This window comes from Acanthochromis polyacanthus, chromosome 10 (genome assembly GCF_021347895.1).
Source record: "Acanthochromis polyacanthus isolate Apoly-LR-REF ecotype Palm Island chromosome 10, KAUST_Apoly_ChrSc, whole genome shotgun sequence".
NCBI lineage: Eukaryota > Metazoa > Chordata > Actinopteri > Pomacentridae > Acanthochromis > Acanthochromis polyacanthus.
In genome coordinates, this window is record NC_067122.1 from 868950 (window position 1) to 890426 (window position 21477).

A 21477-nucleotide genomic window follows, 5' to 3' on the forward strand; every position below is an offset into this window, starting at 1 on the left:
GGAAAAATACTAACTACTCATATTTAGGAAGCTGGATTTGTCCATGTTCTGTTTACTATGAAAGCTGACAAACTAACAAAACTCTAGAGCTAATAAAAATCTGTGACGTTTATGCTAAAACATAAAGATTTAAACCAGATTTTATTATTTTCTAGCAGGTGTTCCTAGCTGGGTGTAATGAGTCCGTTGTGGGGCCCGGACCGGTCCTGGCCCCGGGGTCCTACAGATGGTCCGTCCGGTCTTACCGCCGCTGCCGCCATGTTGTTTGTGTTTTTATTTTTTCGGTGCCTGGAAACCGAGTCGGAGTGAGACCTCCTGCTCCCGGTTCTCTGTGTAACGGAAGACATTTTGAGCCGCTGCGGTCGCTCCGGTCGGTTATTGGGGTGTCAGCCTGTGTTCGGGGCTGACGTACCGGGAGTCAGCCTCCAGTTAGAGCTGGGAAAACGACGACATTTAACGGGAAAAACGTTTTAAAAACCGGCGTATGCGCAGCTCAGCTAGCTAGCTTAGCGCCTCAAGCTAAAGCCACCAAAGCTAGCAAGGTCCTAGATGCTAGTTAGTTAGCGGCAACTAGCTGGCCTGCCCTCCTCCACTTCCTCCTCCTCCACCTCCTCCTTCCTCCTCGACAGCCGGTCCCTTCTTCAGAACACAATGGCTTTAAAACGAATTTCTAAGGTAAAACACAACATTTTTCACATTTAACTCGAACCCCGGTTAGCCTCCACTGGGCTGTTAGCTCCTCGGCTAGCAGCGTTAGCCCGTTCTTCACATTTCATTTCACCTTAAACCCGCTAAACTGTGTTTGTTTTGCGGTGTCAGTGCGAGCTGGACGTGTCGGGACGTTTTGTGTTTTTTTTCCTACGGGTTTTATTTATGGGTAGCACCGGCAGGTTCTACAGCAGAAACCCGTCCAGCACGGCACCGGCACCGCAGAGCTCCATGTCAGACAATGGTTGGACTGGATGTCCATTAGGCCTCCTGGTGAGATGTTCATCCAAAAAAAAAAAAAAAAAAAAACCTAAGTGGAGGAACTGGAGGCACAGACACCGGATTTATCCTCACAGATACCCAGTCAGAATTAGCAGCCCTTTAAATATGCAGTTTGTATGCAAATTATCCTTAATTTATTCCATTTCTGGAGCAAAAAAGGAAAATAAAGTCACAAATATCAGCTATTAAATGTCAATATTTATATTAATCTACATATTTCTATAATAACAAACAGTGATGTTAATTTATTAGGGAATAATCAGACATTTAACTGGCAATTAGCAGCTTCTCAAATATAAATATCTGTTAATTTTCCAGTTTTCTATAAAAGTAATCAAAGTATTTATATTTTTGAAGACTGACACCTACAAAATAAAAGCTTTTAGATTATGTTCAATTTTTTTGCATTTCTCAATTATCTGACTTATTAAAAATGCCAAAACTTTGCTCAACAGCTTCTCAAATATGAACATTTCTGAGTTTTTTTTTTTTTTTTTTTATCATAGTAAATGCAGCAAATTTTATTTTTAAGACAGGAAAAAAAGCAAATTTAAATATACTGACTTTATTTTTCAGGAATAATTATTATTTACTGACTGATTAATTAGCAAAAAATACTAAAACCTTCTCAGAAGCAGTTACCAGCTTCTCAAATGGAAATATTTGTTGTTGTTTTTAGTTGTGAGGGGAAAAAATAGCAAATTTAGACCAACTGTTAATTGGCAATGATTTTATTTTTGAAGGAAAAATGCTAAAACTTTGCTGATGCCAGCTTCTGATAAGTTAATATTGATTATTGACAAAATATTTTTCTTTTGACTGATACTCAGATAAAACAATCTGTTCTATAGGGCATCAATTTTTCACTATTTCTGACATTTTATACCTCTGGAATCCACTGATCATTCCTGAAATAGCTATGAGAAGTCATTTGAGAGAAAATCCATTGGTAGAAATATTGATTATTGATCAACTTGTCGTCATTTTAAAACAGATATGCAAAAAGCTAATTGACAATTTTTAGTTTTTGCAGACTGATACTCAGTGAAAATGGGCTAGGGTTATATATACAAGCAAATCTTTCATTGTTTTCAGGCTTCAACTGTCAGAAAAACTGTTAATGGGAATATATTCACCTGGGTTTCTGGGAATATTCAGCATCTTTTTCACTATTTTCTGACATTTCAAAGAAAGAAATCTTTGCTTTTTTTGCCCAAAATAATTTCAAACTTGTCCTAAATTACTCACAAATTGTGAAAATGACTCAAAATTTGTCCAGAATTATTTCAGACTGTCCTCAATGACTAAAAACTTGTATGAATTCACATTTCTTACTTTTGAAATGGCTCCATTTATAATTTATTGTATATTTTAAAAAAACAACATAATATTCACTGTATGTTTAATGTTTTTTTTTTCCAAATAAAGATAAATTGTTTTATTTTTGGCATTTTTTTAACAACACGCTTTATTTTCTATTTCTAATACATTTTCTAAATTGTCTGGCAGATATTACATTAAACATGTAACAGCATTATTTTGCTGCAGAAATAAGCTGATACTGGGGTTTTCTTTATTCATTCTGACAGTTATTCTGTGGTACAAAATCAGATTCACTCCCTAAATTACTTTATTTATATAGAAACTTCAGCTCCACTACATTTATCTGACAGCTTTAGTTAACAGTGAAAGGAAAACAAGAGTTGGCAGCAAAAATAATCCAAACTGCATCATTTTCCAGAATCTTCTTTCTTTCTGTTCCGTCTGCAGAACTTCAGCTCCACTTTTAAAAACGCTTTTAAACCTCTGAACTCCAGGCAGTTTGGGGTGTTTCTCCTCTTTTTTTTTGCATTATAAAATAGAAACAGAACAACCATGAAAAAGGCCTCAGGAAAGTCTTCTGTGCAGAATGGCAGAAATCCAGAAAACTAAGCTTGAATTTCTTTAGTGTTTTTAGCTTTCCTACTCCTCTCTGCCTGCAGTTCAGCCAAATCATCTCAGAACTGTTTAAACGTGACCGTTGCTTCACATCTGCACCAACGAGGGGAGAATTTGTCTTTTACAGAATTCAGTCATTACAAACCAATTAAAGCTTGAGTTTGGTTCATTTCCCCAACGGAACCAGAAGTGATTAGTTCAAGAACTGTTGGAAAGCTGAAAATCCACGAGTTATCGTTCTGTTTTTACAGTTTCTGGCAGATCATTTCATTTCCTGTTTGCTGGAAAGTTTAGGGTTTCAAAGCGTTAAATGACTTTTGCCTGCAAGGTGCAGATGAAACTTCACTTTTTATTTGGCGGTGTAGTTTGGTGAATGAGCGGTTAATTAAACTCTTTATACTGTGACTTTCCTCCTAATTTATAGCGGCTGGTGAACATTGAATAGGAGGCGTTTCCAAAGAGGACGTGAGGATTTTCCAGAAGACATATTTAGTGACCTTAATGAAAACTCCAGTTTAGAATAATGTGAGTGATAGAGGCTGTAACGTTGCTCTTTAAAAGTTCTTCTGAAGCTCTGCTGCTGCTCCTAAAGTCGGTCAAACCTGAAAGATGATCTTGTATGTCACATACCGACGCTCTGGGCCAGTTTGGCTTCAGGGAAACCTGCAGGCTGGAAATAAAAGCCGCCGTCCTATAAGCGGCCGAGCGTTTCCTCCTCCCCCCGCCTCGCCCTCGTCTCTGGATCCTGATCTGGCCTCTCCACTCTTGTATCCGAGCAAAAATAGAAGCTGCTGCTTACACATCAATAAAGACCAACAAGTCTCGGTTTGTTTTCACACGACACTCAGAGCTTCAGGCTGAGCTGCTAAAGTCTGCTCTGTGTAGCAATAAGGAGCTGCAGTTATTGTCGTATCTGATCTACAGCGGGTCATCTCGTTATCAAATTCAGCCTTTTTCAGATGTTTGTATTTAGAGAAAGAGCGACGCTTGGTTTTATAGAATACTTTTGGTCATATTTCTTAACAGGAATATGAAACGGCTGCTTCTCTGTTCAGTGCTGACATGCAGCAGGTCCTCGGTTTACGGCGTCCTCCACCTACAGCGTTTCATCTCCTTAACTTTATTAAAGTCTTGTTCCCTCATTCTGACGTACGCGTTTGGATCGCTTCAGGCTGAGTCTTTGTAGAACATGCAGATAAAGTTATTGTTGTCTTAAATATTAGTATTATTTATTATTTGATCTATAACCAGAGGGTGGTGATGAAATTCAGCATTTTTAGATTATTTTACTTGTAGAAAGAATGACGTTGGTCTTTGAGTGCTGACCTGTTTATAGATGGTTACTGATCAGTTTGTGTCCTAAAAACGTTCCCACATTCAGTATTTAAAGAAAGATAAATAAACGTTTGTCCTTTAACCCTCCTGTTACGTTGTGGGTCTGACTGACTCATTTTAAAGTGAAAAAAGGACAGTTAAAAGTATTACTGCTTGGCTTAATAAGATGAAAACGGTTGTCTTCACATCGCTCCATAAAATGAAACCTGTAAAGTATTTTTTAAATCTCTCATATAAACTGTTCTATGTAGATGTAGGTATTTCCAATGTGCATTTAAAAAAAGTTTGATTTTTCAAATACAAACCAGTGAAGTGTCCTCATTGATCCTGATCTGTGAGAGCTGCAGAACAGCGCTGCACTAAGTATTAACAGAAATGGTTCAGAATGGAGTTAATGAGGTATAAACTATATTTATTGGATGATTGCTGTTCCTGAGAACCAAACCTAACAGGAGGTTAAATGTGAGGCTCTCTGTCTAATATTTAGAGTTTGATTCACCGCCTGCAAAGTTTATCCGGTAAGACGACGACATCACAGCACCGTTAGTGGGTCGGCTATTTAACGTCCATCAGCGGCCTTCTACCCACAGCACAACATCCAGTAAATCACAGTAATTACACTTTCTGACACAAAGCGCCTGAAGATGAGCATGTTCAGATAAAACCGTGGCTGCTGGTCGTCGTCTGGATTCATGTCGTGTCACATTTACAGACAGAAAACATTCCAGTTCAGTGATCACGAGTCAGCATGTTTGTATGATCCTTGGCTTCCTACATGTGTCACTGAGCTACACGACTCACAATAATGTCCATTACTGATCAATAGTAATCATTTGGTCTTTTATGGCAGACGGGGATCAAAGCTTCACATTCAAGGAGCTGGAACTGGATTGTTTTTGAGAAAATGTGACACAAAATGACCAGGAAAAGATGAAAAGGTCCAGATTTATCACTTTTAATGGACTTTTTTAGAACTTCATCAGTCCAGCAGACAGAACCATGACATTTAGGAGGAGAAACATCTGAGTTCTGGGAAAAACTGACACTAAAATGACTAAAAAAGCTGGATAATTACCACAGAATGAGAAACGTAGATCCAAAACTGGCACAAAGAGGTAAGTGTAGTATCACAAAAACACACAAAGTGACCACAAAAAGGCCAAAACTGCCACAAATAGACACAAAATCAGCACAAAGAGACAAAAGCACCACAAACGTACTACAAAATGCCTCCAAATAGGTGAATATACCACAGAAAGACACAAGATCTCCACTAAAGAATCAAAAGGACCACATTAAAGAACCATCTCCAGTAACTGCAGTAGCGATCAGATCAGCTGGTTTGCTGCTCAGATGTTAGATCACCTCGCTGTGATACTAGATGTAAAGTCTTTGAACTCGTCAAGCCTCGACTTACTTTTCTGGAACGCCCTGCTCAGCAGCCTGTCTGCAGGTCCTGATCAGTCGTTCAAACCTTCAGCTTCTAGTGTCACAAGAGGCCTTAAGGCGACTTTACAAAGACCAAACGAAGCTCTAAGTCACTGTTGGATATGGATTGTTCCTGTTTATGTGGGATGGTAACACCTGTGAATTGACTGGGATGGTTGTTCCCGTAGGTCACAGTAACTCAGAGCATTGATTTTAGCTCCAGCTGTTTGTGTTTTTGATCATTGTGTTCATCTACAAAAAACCAAAAAATGGTACCTGTTGTCTCATGTAGAGCTGAAATAACTTCACTCTTCCTCTGCACCAAACTGACCAATCATGTTTCACCTTCACGGTTTGTTTTAACTCCGTGCTGTGACTGTTTTTTAGTCCTGTCATATTAGCAAAAACATCCAACAGAGTATAAAACCCTACTTGGCCTTTAAGCTGATGTGTAGCACAGATACCACCTGGTTACTGCTGTCTGTTTACTGACTGATAAGTAGCGTCATTTTTAATGACTTTATAGATGGGGGGGGGCCTTCCAAACACATTCAGTTCACATATTTAAACATGGTGCTCAACATTTAGATCCGACTCTGTCCCAGAATTAAGGAGACGTGGAAATCAAAGTGAAACTGGTGTTATTGGTAGAATCTTCTCTGTGATAATTTTCTGATCTGAGCAGCATAAAACGGACTGGACAACTAATCAGAACCAAGCACCAAAACATATTTATACATTTACATGCATGCAGTGTGGGATTCTGTAGCTGCACGGCTTCATTTACTTGGATTTTTACTAAACAGCTCAACAGGAGATTCTGTATCACTGAGAGGATAATGAAGACGAGAACTGGTTACAGGCTGGTGTTACTGAGAGACTAACTCCCAAACTGAACAAAAGCCTCCTCTAGACCAGATCAGCATCAGTTACCTTGGAGATCTAGCTCCACAGCATCAGTTACAATGGAGATCTAGCTCCTCAGCATCAGTTACCATGGAGATCTAGCTCCACAGCATCAGTTACCATGGAGATCTAGCTCCCAGCATCAGTTACCATGGAGATCTAGCTCCACAGCATCAGTTACCATGGAGATCTAGCTCCACAGCATCAGTTACCATGGAGATCTAGCTCCCAGCATCAGTTACCATGGAGATCTAGCTCCACAGCATCAGTTACCATGGAGATCTAGCTCCTCAGCATCAGTTACCATGGAGATCTAGCTCCTCAGCATCAGTTACCATGGAGATCTAGCTCCACAGCATCAGTTACCATGGAGATCTAGCTCCCAGCATCAGTTACCATGGAGATCTAGCTCCACAGCATCAGTTACCATGGAGATCTAGCTCCACAGCATCAGTTACCATGGAGATCTAGCTCCACAGCATCAGTTACCATGGAGATCTAGCTCCACAGCATCAGTTACCATGGAGATCTAGCTCCACAGCATCAGTTACCATGGAGATCTAGCTCCTCAGCATCAGGTACCATGGAGATCTAGCTCCACAGCATCAGTTACCATGGAGATCTAGCTCCTCAGCATCAGGTACCATGGAGATCTAGCTCCACAGCATCAGTTACCATGGAGATCTAGCTCCACAGCATCAGGTACCATGGAGATCTAGCTCCACAGCATCAGTTACCATGGAGATCTAGCTCCACAGCATCAGTTACCATGGAGATCTAGCTCCACAGCATCAGTTACCATGGAGATCTGGCAGCTTTGTTTGAGATGAATTTATCTGTAAGCCTCAGGTTCTGTCAGCACCGTTGAGGTGTTCTCTTCCAACCAGAACTGTTGCTGTAAAGGTTGTTATAAAACAATTTTCAGACATTAAATCAACGTATTTCTTTAACAGAAATGGGTTCGTTTGTCACTGCTGATGGTTTACGGTAAAACAATCTTAACAAAATGAAGTTGCAGAGGTGATGCTGAAGGTGTGTAACCTGTGTGTGTTTTCTGTGCAGGAGCTAACCGACCTGTCCAGAGATCCTCCTGCTCAGTGCTCTGCTGGACCCGTCGGTGAAGACAGTAAGTCTCCCCGTTAATCTGCTCAGAGGACATGAAAACAGAAACACTCATCACTAATTCTCTGTTTTCACCTTTTCTTCCAGTGTTTCATTGGCAAGCTACTATTATGGGGCCTGTAAGTATCCAACAGCTTCTGCATTAATCAATAAATGATCACAGACAGAGACGAGTAGGTCAGATTCTAATAAACTGAAACCACAGGCGCACATTTTAACTTATTCTGGACAAAAGTTTTTTCACCTTGGAGACACTTTGGAGATGTTTACAGTTTATGGACTAATTTGTTCTCATTCTGGGAAGCTTCCAAGACACTGTCATTAAGTTGGAGGTGTTTGGTCACTTTTTGGCTCCATGGAGTCATTTTCAAACGCTTTCAGGACAGTTTAGTCATCTGGTTTTACATTTTAGAGTCATTTTGGAAGAACTGAGTCTTTTGGACTTTTTTTTAATAATTTGAAACAACAGAGATGCAGTTTTAAAGTTTTATCTGAATTATCAGAAAAAATGTTCTAACTCCAAACCGGGGGGGGCACAGTGACTTTTGAAATTCATCAGATGGGCCAGACCAGCATCAGATGGTTGGAGATCGTACAAACTACTATAAATTCCATGTAAAAGACATGACTGACAAAGTAAAGAATACTCATGTTCCGTTTCCGTGGGAACAGTCAGTCTGGTTGTGGTAATTCTCAGGATGGATCTGAGGTGTTCTTTGTTGGTGTTCATCCTGTCCTACAGTCCTCTCCTCGTGTTTTACTCTTCATGGATTCATGGTCAAAACTTCCTCTGTTGTCTCAAAATGTTCATCAATCCCTCTAATAAACACTAAAAGCTGAGCAGTGTCTTTCATGTCATTACTTTCATCCAGTGCTAATGAAAACAGCTTGAAGGACCTTTTGGTTCAGTGAGCTGGTTAAGTCTTCGTCCATCAGTTCAACGCGGCCACTAACTGTCCTGCTGATGAACTACTTTTTTCACATTAGTTTTTTCTTTCTGAACACAGCACACCTGCTGTCTCTGCCGTGCATTCTTTCTTGCTAGCCTTTTCTATCTGGGATGCTAGCAGATAACTTACCTTCGTGCATGACTCTTTAATCGTAGTTTGCAGAAAAAAAACGTGTTCTGCTGAGTGTCTGCAGCCTCTGACCGTAGCTGTCCGTTCCTGCGCTGACTGGTTGCTAGCGTAGTTAGCATGCTTCGTGGAAAAGTGCCGGCTGATGCTCTGTTCTTTAAAAACCGCAACAGTTTCATAGCAAATAAGACGTGCAGCCTTTGAAGGGACTTCAGAGAAAAAATATTTAGTCTACCACTCCTTCTGAAACACTCGCTGTCCACTTTTCTTTACTTTGATCCACTCGTTGCTAAGGCAGGGCTCAGTGCAGCTACAACGTAGAAGAAGAGAAAATAAACCAACAAAGGCCACTTGTGTCTGCAGCGCCATCTGGTGGTGTCAACAGGAACGTCGGCTACTGCAGGGGAAGGCCAAATGAATGTCTTTACTAGTTTGCCCTGCCTGCTCCGAACTGTTAACACCTGGATACATCCCATAATACTGATGATCACAGTTGGTTTTAAAACCAGTTGGACGGTTTTTTAAGTCATTTTGGACATTTTTTGGAATATTTGTGACCAATTTTCAAGTGACTGTGCACTTTTTATCATCATGAAGTTTTTAACAAGTTTAGGACGAGTTCTGAATAGTTTAACATGTTTTTGTTATTTCTGTCCAATTTTGAGTCACTCTGGACCATTTTGGACACGATTTGAGTATTTTTGACAAATTTCATTTCATTTATTCTTTTCCATGGTGATGCATTAAAAAAAATCAACAAATGGATACAATTTATAAAGCACAGAATATGCACATCCCATGTACAAGAACAGGAGTAGGATGAAGAATAAGTCAAAATCAACAAATCTGTTCTTTAGGAACCTTCTAAGATCATTTCACTAAGCTGGAGGCGTTTTATTCTCCATTTATGTTAGATATCGGTGTTGTGCTTTTATAAGTTGTCCTCTATAATAAAACACCTATTTATTGGAGTTGAAGAGTCATTTGTTTTATTGCTGTCTGTTTTCCAGCCTGACAGTCCCTACCAGGGCGGCGTATTTTTCCTGACCATTCATTTCCCTACAGATTATCCCTTCAAACCACCCAAGGTCAGTGAACGCCTCACGTCCTCTCACTGAACTTCTCAGCTATTTAAAAATGTTCTGCTTGACGTGTTGCTGATAAATAAAGAAAAGTTTACCTTTGTTTAGTGTATTTCTGCTGTTGACTGATCTGTTGACTGTTTCTGCTCGTTTCCACTTCAGGTCGCCTTCACAACCAGAATTTATCACCCAAATATTAACAGTAACGGCAGCATCTGCTTGGATATATTGAGATCACAGTGGTCTCCAGCATTAACTATCTCTAAAGGTGAGAAACGGCAAAGAAATGCAGCGTTTCATTCACAGATAACGGTGATTAGTGAGAGAATAAAGACAAACACTTTTTTACTGCATTTTTACTACAAGACACGGTTAAAAAAGTTAAAATTAATCCTGTCCTCATATTTAGAGGCATCTAAATGAATCAATGACTGAATAAAATGATTCATTTATTTGCTTTTTAATCAGTTTTAGTCTCCTAAATGATTTCCGTGATGACCAGCAGGTGGCGCTGTTGGCTGCTTGTTGCAGCTTCACAGTGATTTTTAGAGTTCTAAATCTAAAAAAATTAGATTTTAATCCGATTTTAAGACATAAATGTCCTGTTAAAGGAAATAGCCAATATTTGTATTTAAAAACTGTAGATTCTGCAGAAACCTCTAAAAATGTTTCATTTATTTATAAAAGTTGAGCTGAATGTTAAAAAACGTCTTTTAATCACTTGTCTTCAGATTTTCAGTTTAATTTATTGATGCCTGTAAACGGTTTGAAAAGTTGAAGATTAATAGTTTTTTTGCAGCAAAAGCAAAATTAAAGTGAAACACACAGAATAAAGTTTTATTTAAAGTGAAATGACAGATTTGGTTGTTTTCTAATCACACGACTGATGTGTTCAAAGACCGTTGGAACGTTGAAAATTGTTGCTGTTTTTGGAAGCAGAGCGGATTAGAGCGCTCCTAAAATACCACAGAAATCATAAACTCCTCTTCTAACCTCCTCGTGTCATTTTTAATCATTTTCAGTTCATTCTGACCACATTTCAGTCATTTTGGGTCTTTTGTCATCTGGAGAAGACTTTTGTCATTTCTGACAATGTTTGTATGATTCTGGATCCTTTTCTGCAATTCTGGATCATTCCCAAGTCATTTGAGACATTTGGATGATTTTAAAGCATCCTGGACAAATTTTCACTCATTCTACGTCATTTTTAAGGATTTGAGAGAAATTCTGAATTTTCGTGTCATTCTGAACAAATGACTTCTTATTTTGGATCATTTTAAGTCATTTTAGGCAAATTTTGAGTCGTTTTGTAAAATTTTTAAAGCATCTTGGACAAATTTTGTGTCATTCTCTTTCAGTTTACTTCTATAAAGATTTAAGTAATTTTGGACGATTTTTTGGGATATTTTGAGAAAATTTTAGTCGGATTTTTTTTTTCTGGGGAATTTTCTGTAATTCTGGATCATTTTGGACCCAGTTTGGATCGTTTGTATAACTGACGTTGTTGTGTTGATGCAGTGAATCCAGTGAATGTGTTGTGTGGTGATGAAGGTGAGCCGTTGTGTAACCGCTGCTCTCTCTCTCTCTGCAGTCCTTTTGTCCATTTGTTCTCTGTTATGTGACCCGAACCCTGACGACCCGTTAGTGCCAGAGATCGCTCGCATCTACAAAACAGACCCAGTAAGGTGAGTTCACAGCTGGAGGAAGGAACGGCTTCAGCGGTCAGAGATGAAGTCAGGTCAGCAGCTGGAGCTCCGCCTGATCAGCAGCAGTTTAAGGAGCTTTAACCCACTGTCTGCTGCTTGGTCTCAGGTATAACAGACTAGCCAGGGAGTGGACAGAGAAGTATGCCATGCTGTGAGGGTAAGACCAGTCTGCTCCTCTGTCAGCAAAAAGGCTCATTTTGTACCAAAATCACTCAGTTTTTACCCCACAGACCTCCTCAGAACATCTGGTTCTTCATCTGCAGTAACTTCAGAGTTCTACCTTCAGTCCACAGAGGAGGCTCCACATTTATCACTTTAATGGACTTTTTCCATCAGTTCTGATCCTCACAACTTAAAAACTGAAAAAGATGTAAAATAACCAGAATGTGACTCAAAATGACCATAAAAACACATCAGAAGCCGCGACACAAAACACCGACAGTGAGTTCACATAAACACTCAGATGAATAAATCAACCAAAGTTTACTTAAATTAGATGAAAAAATCACAAAGATGCCACAATGTGACTCAAAATGAGCAGAAAAAGATGCCGATGTCCAAATCTATCACTTTTTAAATTAACCATAAAAAGAGACCAAATCCCAAAAAAGGGCCAAAATTACTAAAGAGAAACACAAAATCACCACAAAAGGTCAAAACTACCACAAATAGACACAAAAAGGGTCCAAATTACTACAAAATTAGCCCAAATCACCACAAAAACAGGTGAAAATTCCACAGAAAGACACAAAATTATGTAAAATTATCACAAAAAGACCTCAAATCACCACAAAAACCAATGAATATACCACAAAAAACACTCACAATCTGAACTAAAAGAATCAGAATTACCACAAAAAGAGACAACAGTGAAACAAACAGGGTCTCCTCCTAAATGTCGTGGTTCTGTCTGCTGGAAAAGTCCATTAAAGGTGAGAAATGTGGAGCCTCCTCTGTGGACTGAAGGTAGAACTCTGATCACTGATGAAGGTACTGCAGATGAAGAACCAGATGTTCTGGTGGTTTTTTTGTTAGATTTTCTATAAAATGAGCCAAACGTGTGAACGTTGAAGCAAAGCATGGCTCCACATGTGGTTTCTGCTGCATGCAGCACAGTCTGACATAATACGGTTCAGAAAACACCTGCAGACTGTGTGCTTGGTGAAATGAACGTACAAAGTAAAGTATTCATTGGATTAAATGAAGTCAGAGGGATGTAGACGAGGATGTATGAGGAAAACAAACACCATTATTTCCTTTAAAATGATCAATACTGACGGATGCAGCTGTGAGGTGGTTTTCTTTCATCTGTTTCCCACTTTTAGCTTTTTATTTTATGTCACAGAAACTCAAGCAGCCAAAATAAACCTTACAACCGTTTTCTACATCCGTTACCATGGAGATCTATGGATTAGGATCACAGGTTAAAATAGAATATTCAGATGCTGACTTTTCTGTCTCTCTGAGCTGCTGCAGCTTTTTGATTTTTAGTTTAAATTAGACGTGAAACAGCAGCTCAGTGATGGCCAATCAGAGTCCAGGTGTGTGTTGTGTTTGCGGCATGGCATCGTTCCGGAAACGCGTCACGCTGCCGCCGCTGATCACCTGTTTCATCCCTGCAGGTACAACAAGACAGCTCAGGACTGGACGCAGAAATACGCCATGTGACCCGCCGCCGCCGCTCGCTGCTGGATTAACGGTTTGATCCTCATGTGGCCACGCCCCCTTTTCACCGCCGTATCCGCAGTTTGTTCACGTTTTTGTTTGTTTCTTTCGTCCCGACGCTTTTAAATTCGAGGACTCTTCGCTGTGAATGTGCCAACTGCAAAACTAAAAGAAAAAACCCACGAAGAAGAGTGGACCGGAGGCCGTTCCAGCGGCGGGAGGACGCCAATCAATAATCAATAATGCATGTCAGCGATGGGTTCACGTGCTGCTGAGAACACACGTGTCCACTTTTAAAAAAAGAGGCTTTTTCTGGGTTCCTTCTTGTTTTTTGTTTCTAGACGAGCCGTTAGTTCATCCTTCATCCAACACTGTCTCCGGTTTTTGCACTGAAAAGAAAAAAGCTCTCAGCGGCTGATCGATCAACTAATAGCTCTGTGACGTTTTTCTCAATAAAGTTGAACAAATTGCACTTTTTCCTCTCATCCTGTTTTTACTTTGACGCTTGTGTTTGAAGCTGATGATGGATTTCTACTTTATTCTCTGATTTCTGAATTTAAATGACCAGAAATGACTTCATTCTGATTTGATTTTGGCCCAAAAATCCATCATCAATAGTTTTTATTGATCAGTGAACTCCTGGAAAACTCGCCTCAGTTCTACTGTGATGCTGAGAGCAGAGTTCTGGTTTTGGACCTGGTGTTGTTCTGGTTCTAACTTCATTTTAAACCTGCTTAGGGCCTGTTTTTGTATGTTTTTTATTTTTTGTTGTTTTTTTCCTGTTTTTTTTCTTGGTATTAGAATGTTTATGGAGCTGATTTTGGATTTCTTCTGGGTTGATTATTGGACCTGCTGCTGGACTTGTTTTAGACTTGATCACTTTTACTGGTGTTAAACTGGTTTTAACTTCATTTTACACCTGCTTTAGACTTCGCTTTGGACTGATTTTGGTTTTAAGTTCTAGATTGATTTTTTTTTTGGACTTTCAGTTTTTCTGACGTATTTAGAGTTCAACACCGGGTCCAAAAACAAATCCACAGCCAATGAACGAACCAAGTCCAAGACCAGTTAAAGAGCAGTAAAAACTGTCCAAAGCCAGTCTAAACCACATTTTAAACTTGTTTTGGACTGTTGTTGGACTTTCTTTTACTGGTTTTGGACTTAGTTTTGGTCTGTTTTGTTTTGTTTTTTACTTGTATTAAACTGGTCTTGGGCTTATTTTTTTTAATGGCTGTAGATTTTTTTTGACTCGTTCAGACTTGGCTTGGACTGTTTTTCTATGAGGTTCTGGACCTGGATTTGGATTTGTGTTACACTTGGTTTTGGACTGATTTAGGACCAGGTTTTGGACTAGTGTAAGAGCTGCTTTGGATCTGGTTTAGATCTTGGTTTTGGATAGATTTGTAGATCTGGTGTTGGACTCGTTTAAGACTTGACTTTGGACTTGGTTTAGATTAGTTTTATACTGTTGGACGTCTTTTACACTTGGACTCAACCTGGTTCTGGACCAGGTTTGGGACTAGTTTTAGGACTTCTTTGGACTCGGTTCTACGTTGATTTCTGGACCTGATACAGGCTGGTATTTAACCGGTTTAGGGCTGGTTCTGGTTCTCTGAGGTTCTGTCTGGATGTTTGGACTCAGATGTGATGAAGAATCGTTTTCTCTGAGTCAAACTGAAACCTTTACTTTGAACACAAATTCTGGAAACTTCTTCAGAACAGCAGAATTTTTAACAGTTAAATTTTACAAACTGGACTTAATCGTGAACTCATTTTCCATAAACTGACATTTTGTAAATGATGTTTAATGTCATTTAGAAATCTTTGCCAACATTTGGAAGAAGTGGATCTAAACTTCTGTAAGTTTTTGAAGCAGCTTTGACTGATGTTGAGTTTTTCTTTAAGTCTGGACTCGACGTGCCAACAGGAAGTAAAACAGCTAAATGATTGTTTTACTGAAACTCGTCTGCAGAAATCATGTTTTGTTCTGAATCAGCCTTGACCAGGACCGACCAGGAGGAGGCGCTCCAACAGCCGAGGTGAGAAGTTTAAACACAGAAGACTGAACCCAGTTTAATATAAAAAACAAACATTTTATTTTTAAAAAACAATCGACCAACCAGAAGCTCCTGTTGAACTGTACAGTGCAGAGCGAAGACATAAATACGATGTGAAACAGAATCAAGCTTTGGTTTCATGCTGAAAAGGAGCAGCAGCTCTGGACTACGTTTCCCATGATGCTTTGCGTTGTCAGCTGACGGTTTCCCCTCTGCTTCCAGACTTTGTGCTGAAACAGGTCAGGTCAGACTAGAGACGATTGGAGAACAGCTTGATGTAGCCGGTGACAGACGAGCAGAAGGTAAAATTATAAAAACACTAAATATTTAATCTTTAAAAATCGCACGAGACGTTGGGACGTCTTCAGGTCGTCGATACAAACTACAACATGTTCGTCCACGAAAAGATGTTTAAAAGAACAGCCGATGACGATGAAAGGATCATTTTTGACAATTTTGGCTCATGTAAGAGACGTTTTTTGATTATTTTGAGTAAGTTTTGGGGATATTTTGGATTTCTTTTGAGTCATCTTGCACAAAATTTGAGTCATTCTGGACAAGTTTAAAGGAAAAAGAGCATTCTGAGTAAACTTTCAAGGCTCAAATCAGCATGTTGGTAGGTGGTTGATCAGAACAATTATAGAGGATAAAAGAAGAAACCAGAATCATCTATGGACAGGATTCACTCTGTAGTAAAATAACTTCTAATCCATCATACGTGAGCTTCTGTTTCCTGAAGGTATTAAAATGTGTTCGTTCCTGCAGCATCATTTAAATGACGACTGAGGAGAATCTGAACCAACAATGAGTCCATGAGAGGATACTGATATGAATTTACTAGAAAACGGTGATAAATCTGGACCCACCTCTAGAAATATCTACAGTCTGAAGGTAGAACTCTGATCATTAATGAAGTTACTGGAGATAAAGAGGCTCTGATTGATCCTTTTGGTTTCTCAATCTGCTGCTTTTGAGTCAAATCTGAAAAAGGAATTCATGTCTATCTGCTTCCTGATGGTTTGAGACGACTAAACTTTATGTACTTCTCAGACTGAGGAGCTAAACTCTCTGTGGACGAGAACATGCGAGTCCTGATCTGGACCGACTCTTTACAATCATTTCAGTTTGGTAGCACCTTTTCCCTGCAGACGTCTGCCTTATCAGGACAGAAGATCCTCAGAAGATCCTCAGATCCACCACTGGGAGTTCAGAGTTGTGGTTCATGGAAGACACCAACAGGAAGTGAGATGGAACCCGGTCTGTCGGAGAGTCTTCAGCTCAAATTGACTCGTCGTTTTTAAACAAACAGGTTTCACTTAAAACTGGTTAAAAGGTTTGATGAGGAACCGTCAGCGTCCTCTGAAGACTCGGATGGATGAACCAGACGGACCAATCAGACGTCTACGCCGTGCTAAGCTCCACCCCACTGTCGCAGACGCCACTGTCGATCCGAACGTCCCCCTTCAGATCCTGGACCTGAGCGACCGGAGTTTGTTCGTCACCTGCAGAGACGAACAAACCACAGTCGTCAGACCGGAACCAAGTCACACGACCTGCAGTAACCATGGCGACGGCGCACTCACCTGTCGTCTCGTCGGTCGGCGGCGGCGTTCCCTGGTCGCGACGCAACGCCCCCTCCAGGACGCCCAGCGCTCTGCTCTCCCCCACTGACCTTAGACCAGCCAGCAGGTCCCTGATGGTCCCTCCTGAGACCTGCACAGATCAACAACAGCATCGATTAGCTTCATGGAGATGTTTCACCTCCATCCATCCAGGACGTCGAACTGTCTGAGGATGGACGTCAGGATCACAACTGTCTCCATCTCTACTGGCTCAAAGCTACCTGGAAACTCTCTTACACAAAGGTAGAGACGGAGACGACACCAATCAGCAGGGTTAGAATAGTCCTACAGGATAGAATAGTCCTACAGGGTAGAATAGTCCTACAGGATAGAATAGTCCTACAGGGTAGAATAGTAGTATATAGATGTGTGTGTATATAGATATATATTATGTATATCGTAGATACAGTATATATATCCGTGTGTGTTACCTCATAGCTGTCCAGCAGGGTCTTAGCAGGTGAAGGACTGAGTCTAAAAGCCGTGTTCAGGATCCCCAGACCCAGACTGTGAGCCAGATTCTCCCACAATCCTTCACTCTCCAGAGCGCCACACACTTCCTGCTTCACCTCCACACCCAGACTCGCCAGGTCGCCTACACACACACACACACACAGACACACATCAGGATGGTGTTAAAGACACTTCAGCTGAGGTGTTGCAGACAGGAAGCAGCTGTTGCTCATCTGTGTAGCTGTCATGTCATGTTGTGTTGTGTTTTGTGTAGCTGTTGTGTCTCACCTTGAGGAGGGATGAAGGCTCTGTGAGGACCTTTAGCTTCGTACTCTTTGCCGTTCAGAAGATCCAGAACCTGCAGACAGACAGACACTGCATCATGTAACACAGAGGGTTCAGTTCATCTAAAAGTCTGTTACTAAATTCATCACAGTCAACTTTTGCTGTCAACATCTTCCTCCGATACGCCGTCCAATATTTACCTAAACGTAAAGTAAATATTTCTGACTATTTGTCAGGAGGAACTGGATCAGGGAATGTATAAATGAGGCTGCATCCTGCATATATAATAGATGTACGATGCCGTGCAGATGTCCATGTTCAGCGCTCCACTCAGACTGTGATTCCTGTTGCATTGCGTGCTCACTTCCGCTTTTGATGGCGTATCATGCTCGGACGATTCATCCTTAGTTGCAGCCCTAGTTTAAATAATTTTTAATCAGTTCATCATTAATGATTCAACCGATTAAAATATCAACTGATAAAGAAGAAGAAGGTCCTGATGTCAGTAAATGTGGACCAGCTGTAGTTCCTGGTTGTTCCACCAGGTGGAGCCTCTTCCTGTTTATTCCTGTAGAGACCAGGCATGAACTAACCGTGACGTCACCCGTTGGTTTCAACGCCGAGAAAATGAAGCCCGGATTTGGCTACTTCCTGGTCGCCGTTTTGGATTTTTTGGAGCCAGTGACGTAAAAAGCGTCATCAAACAGACTGGACCGGAGAGCAACTAGGGGCAGGACCAGTCTATGGGCGGGGCAGACTGAGAGCTGAAGACTCTGTTACTTGATAGACAAGACTGTCTATCAAGTATAGCCACGCCCCCTGGCTCCACCAACTTTAACGATTTATTTAAAATTCAGTATTGATTTATTTTAAGATCGGCCACCTGATCTCTCATTTTGACCATGAAAACTAACAGGAAAAAAATCCTGAGCTGTAGAACATCAGTCTATCAAATTTTATTTTTTCCAAAAATGAATTGGGGTCTATGGAGAAAAAGCTTTTTGGAGCCAACCCTAGCGGACGGCGTGATAATGCAAGTTTTTGACACTTCGGGGTGGGCTTCATTTTTGGAGCCAGATGCTACGTCCATCTTTATATACAGTCTGTGGTAGAGACAAGAGAAGGTTAAAGCAGAGAGCATTGTGGGAGTTTAGCTGTTAAAGGGCACCATGACAAAGACTGATGAGGAGGTTAATGACGTCCATCCGGAGTTTAAGGTGAAAATGAGCTGCTGTTCACAGAATCGTGTTTTTAGGTTGATTTCGTGGCAGATGTTTCATGTCTGCGGTCAAAACTTTGCTTCTGTGTTTTCTAGCAGCTATTAACATAACTCTCATGACACGTAAACTTCAGGTCATTTCTGAAACATTAACTCTGGATGGAGGTCATTCAGCTCCTCATCAGTCATGGTGCCCGTTACTGCTAAACTCCCACAATGCTCTCTGCTGGAACAACCAGGAACTGCAACTGATCTACATTTACTGACATCAGGATCTTCTTTCTGCCTCAGCAGTTGACATGTTTCTACATGATCTGACCGTCAACGTAGTCCAACAACCTGTTAGCTAATTCATTTGTCCAGCTCTTTATAATCCATCGCATAGATTCTAGTTTTTCTACTCTGGACTGGAAATCAATGAAATGAGTTTCAGAACCACATCAGAGATCAGGAGGTTCTTCCAGGAATAAATGAAGTTCTAGTGGATTGGTTTAGGAACACAGATCATGATGGGTTCAATGAGTGGCTAAACTGGAAACAGAGACGTGTTTGAACGTGAATACCTGGAGGAAACATCTGGTGACACTGATGTGACCCACATATTTCTGATGAGGTTCGTAAACCTGCTGTACCTGACTGGTGGCGGCCATGTTGACTGGGGTCAGTCCTGGGATGTAGCCTTCATCTTCTTCATCATCCTCCTCTTCCTCCCTGAAGAACAGCGGCTCAAAGTTCTCTTTCTGAGGATCTGCACCTGAAACACCAACAGCAGAAAGCTGCGATCCTCCAGTGGATGAAACTCTGATAAATAAAGGTGTGAATCTTGAACCTCTGGAGCAGAAACATGCAGCAGATGTTCTAGTCCTGGTTACCTGCAGCCATCAGCAGCGCCGTCAGCTTCATGGAGCCTCTACCTGCAGCGATGTGGAGGGGGGTGGAGCCATTAAAGGTGCAGCTGTCCACCTGGGCGTTTCCCTGACAACAGACAAACAAACACAGGTGAGTAAAGTTTACTGGTGTAGAGCCGGTTCTGTTTTCAGCTTCGACGTGAAAATTTAGATTGGGTGTACTGGTTGGACGGAGTAGACTGGTTAAACTGGTTAGAATCCAACTAGTATAACCAGTATATCCAGTCTAACAGTCCTACCTCCAGCAGCAGACATCCAGCCAGTGACACGTTGTCTGCCTCTGTTGCTAGGTGAAGCGCCGTCCGACCGCTGCTGCGTTCCTGAACCTCCACGTCGGCCCCGCCCTCCAGCAGCTCCCTGAGACCTGACAGCTGATTGGCCAGGACGGCCAGGTGGATCGCACACAGACCTGTAACCGTGGAAACCATTAAACACTCTGACAGGTCAATCTGGAAGTATTCTGAGATTCTCATTGGACCGACAAGATCCTGACAGATGGAAGTCTGTGTTGTGTGTCTGTTGTGTTACCTGCCGTGTTGTGTGTCTGTTGTGTTACCAGCCATGTTGTGTGTCTGTTGTGTTACCTGCCGTGTTGTGTGTCTGTTGTGTTACCTGCCGTGTTGTGTGTCCGTTGTGTTACCTGCCGTGTTGCTGAGCTGCAGCAGCTCTCTCTTGTCTCGGTGTCTCAGTAGAACCCGGATCGTGTCTCGTCCTCCGTTCCTCTGAGCCGCCAGGTGAAGCGCCGTGTTGCCGTGACGATCGGCCAGCGTCGGGTCGGCTCCAGCCAATAGGAGCGCTTCGACCGCCTCCCTCTGCTGAGTGATGACGGCCAGGTGCAAAGGAGTCTGGGAAATATGGAGGAGAGACGCAGTTATAAAGTGACAACAGAAATGACAAAAACGAGACACAAACTGACCACAAAAAGACAAAATGCGCCAAGGATGAAAAAAAATGTCCAAAACAAGTCACAAAAAAAACAGAAACAAGAAAGAAAGTGACACAAAAGAGACACACAACAACCACAATGAGACACAACAAACATGGAAAACAACAGGAAGTGGTCCTCAGTACCTGGTACAGGTGGTTCCTCATGTTGAGAACTTCCTCTCCAGGCAGAGCACAGACCACCTGAGTGAGACTCTTCAGCGCCTCCTGCTGGTTGTGGAGGACAGCCAGGTGAAGCCCTCTGAGGAGGAAAAGGAGGATTTAAAGATCAGAGATCAGCCTCCAGAATCTTCCCGGTGTTTCACAGTGTGTCGTGTTTGTACTGACGTGTCTCCGTCCTCGTCCTGCGCCGCCATCAGGGGGCGCTGTGGAGCCAGCAGGTAGGCCGAGTCACCTGTAACCGAGTACTGGAACAGAGCCTGAAGCTGTCGGCTGCTCACCTGCTGCAGACACTCCTCAGCATCACACACTGGAACAACAAAAACACGCTCAGTCTGCAGAAAGAATGTTATTTTATATTAATAAATTCAGAAAGAACACAATAATCAGTGTGTAAAGATGTGAATGAACAATACATGTGATTAAAACAGCGAGCGACGGGCTAACTGTTTACAGTCTTTAGGCTAACCTAAGCTAACTGTTTACAGTCCTTATGCTAAGCTAGGCTCATTTATATCTATGTACAGTGTTTCTGCTACACTACGCTAACAGTTTAAATCAGTTTACAGTCTTTATGCTAA

The 21477-nt window shown here is 41.3% G+C and overlaps 2 protein-coding genes and 1 long non-coding RNA gene across 3 annotated transcripts in view; 1 reads left to right on the top strand and 2 right to left on the bottom strand.

The window, feature by feature from the left end:
* The first annotated feature begins 273 nt into the window (after window positions 1-273).
* LOC110968979 (ubiquitin-conjugating enzyme E2 2-like) lies at window positions 274-13720 on the top strand. Its single transcript, XM_022219004.2, has 7 exons — window positions 274-675; window positions 7660-7723; window positions 7807-7838; window positions 9806-9883; window positions 10040-10145; window positions 11469-11562; window positions 13206-13720. Exons 1-7 carry the CDS (start codon window positions 652-654, stop codon window positions 13249-13251), a joined length of 444 nt encoding a protein of 147 aa, XP_022074696.1. The 5' UTR covers window positions 274-651; the 3' UTR covers window positions 13252-13720.
* On the bottom strand, window positions 5209-6953 carry LOC127535792 (uncharacterized). The gene is made up of 2 exons (XR_007944675.1): window positions 6840-6953; window positions 5209-6624 (listed from the first exon to the last, which is right to left on the bottom strand). It is a non-coding gene; the product is annotated as an uncharacterized LOC127535792 (long non-coding RNA).
* Window positions 13721-15320: 1600 nt separating the features above from the next.
* The window catches only part of nfkb1 (nuclear factor of kappa light polypeptide gene enhancer in B-cells 1), a 43214-nt gene continuing 37057 nt past the window's right edge, over window positions 15321-21477 (bottom strand). The window contains exons 15-24 of the mRNA XM_051954622.1: window positions 21065-21206; window positions 20864-20978; window positions 20433-20637; window positions 20032-20201; window positions 19757-19859; window positions 19517-19638; window positions 17669-17738; window positions 17359-17522; window positions 16889-17018; window positions 15321-16807 (exon numbers count right to left, since the gene is read on the bottom strand). Of these exons, the coding sequence (XP_051810582.1) occupies window positions 16707-16807; window positions 16889-17018; window positions 17359-17522; window positions 17669-17738; window positions 19517-19638; window positions 19757-19859; window positions 20032-20201; window positions 20433-20637; window positions 20864-20978; window positions 21065-21206 (1322 nt within the window). The 3' untranslated portion in view covers window positions 15321-16706. The remainder of the gene's footprint in view (window positions 16808-16888; window positions 17019-17358; window positions 17523-17668; window positions 17739-19516; window positions 19639-19756; window positions 19860-20031; window positions 20202-20432; window positions 20638-20863; window positions 20979-21064; window positions 21207-21477) is intronic.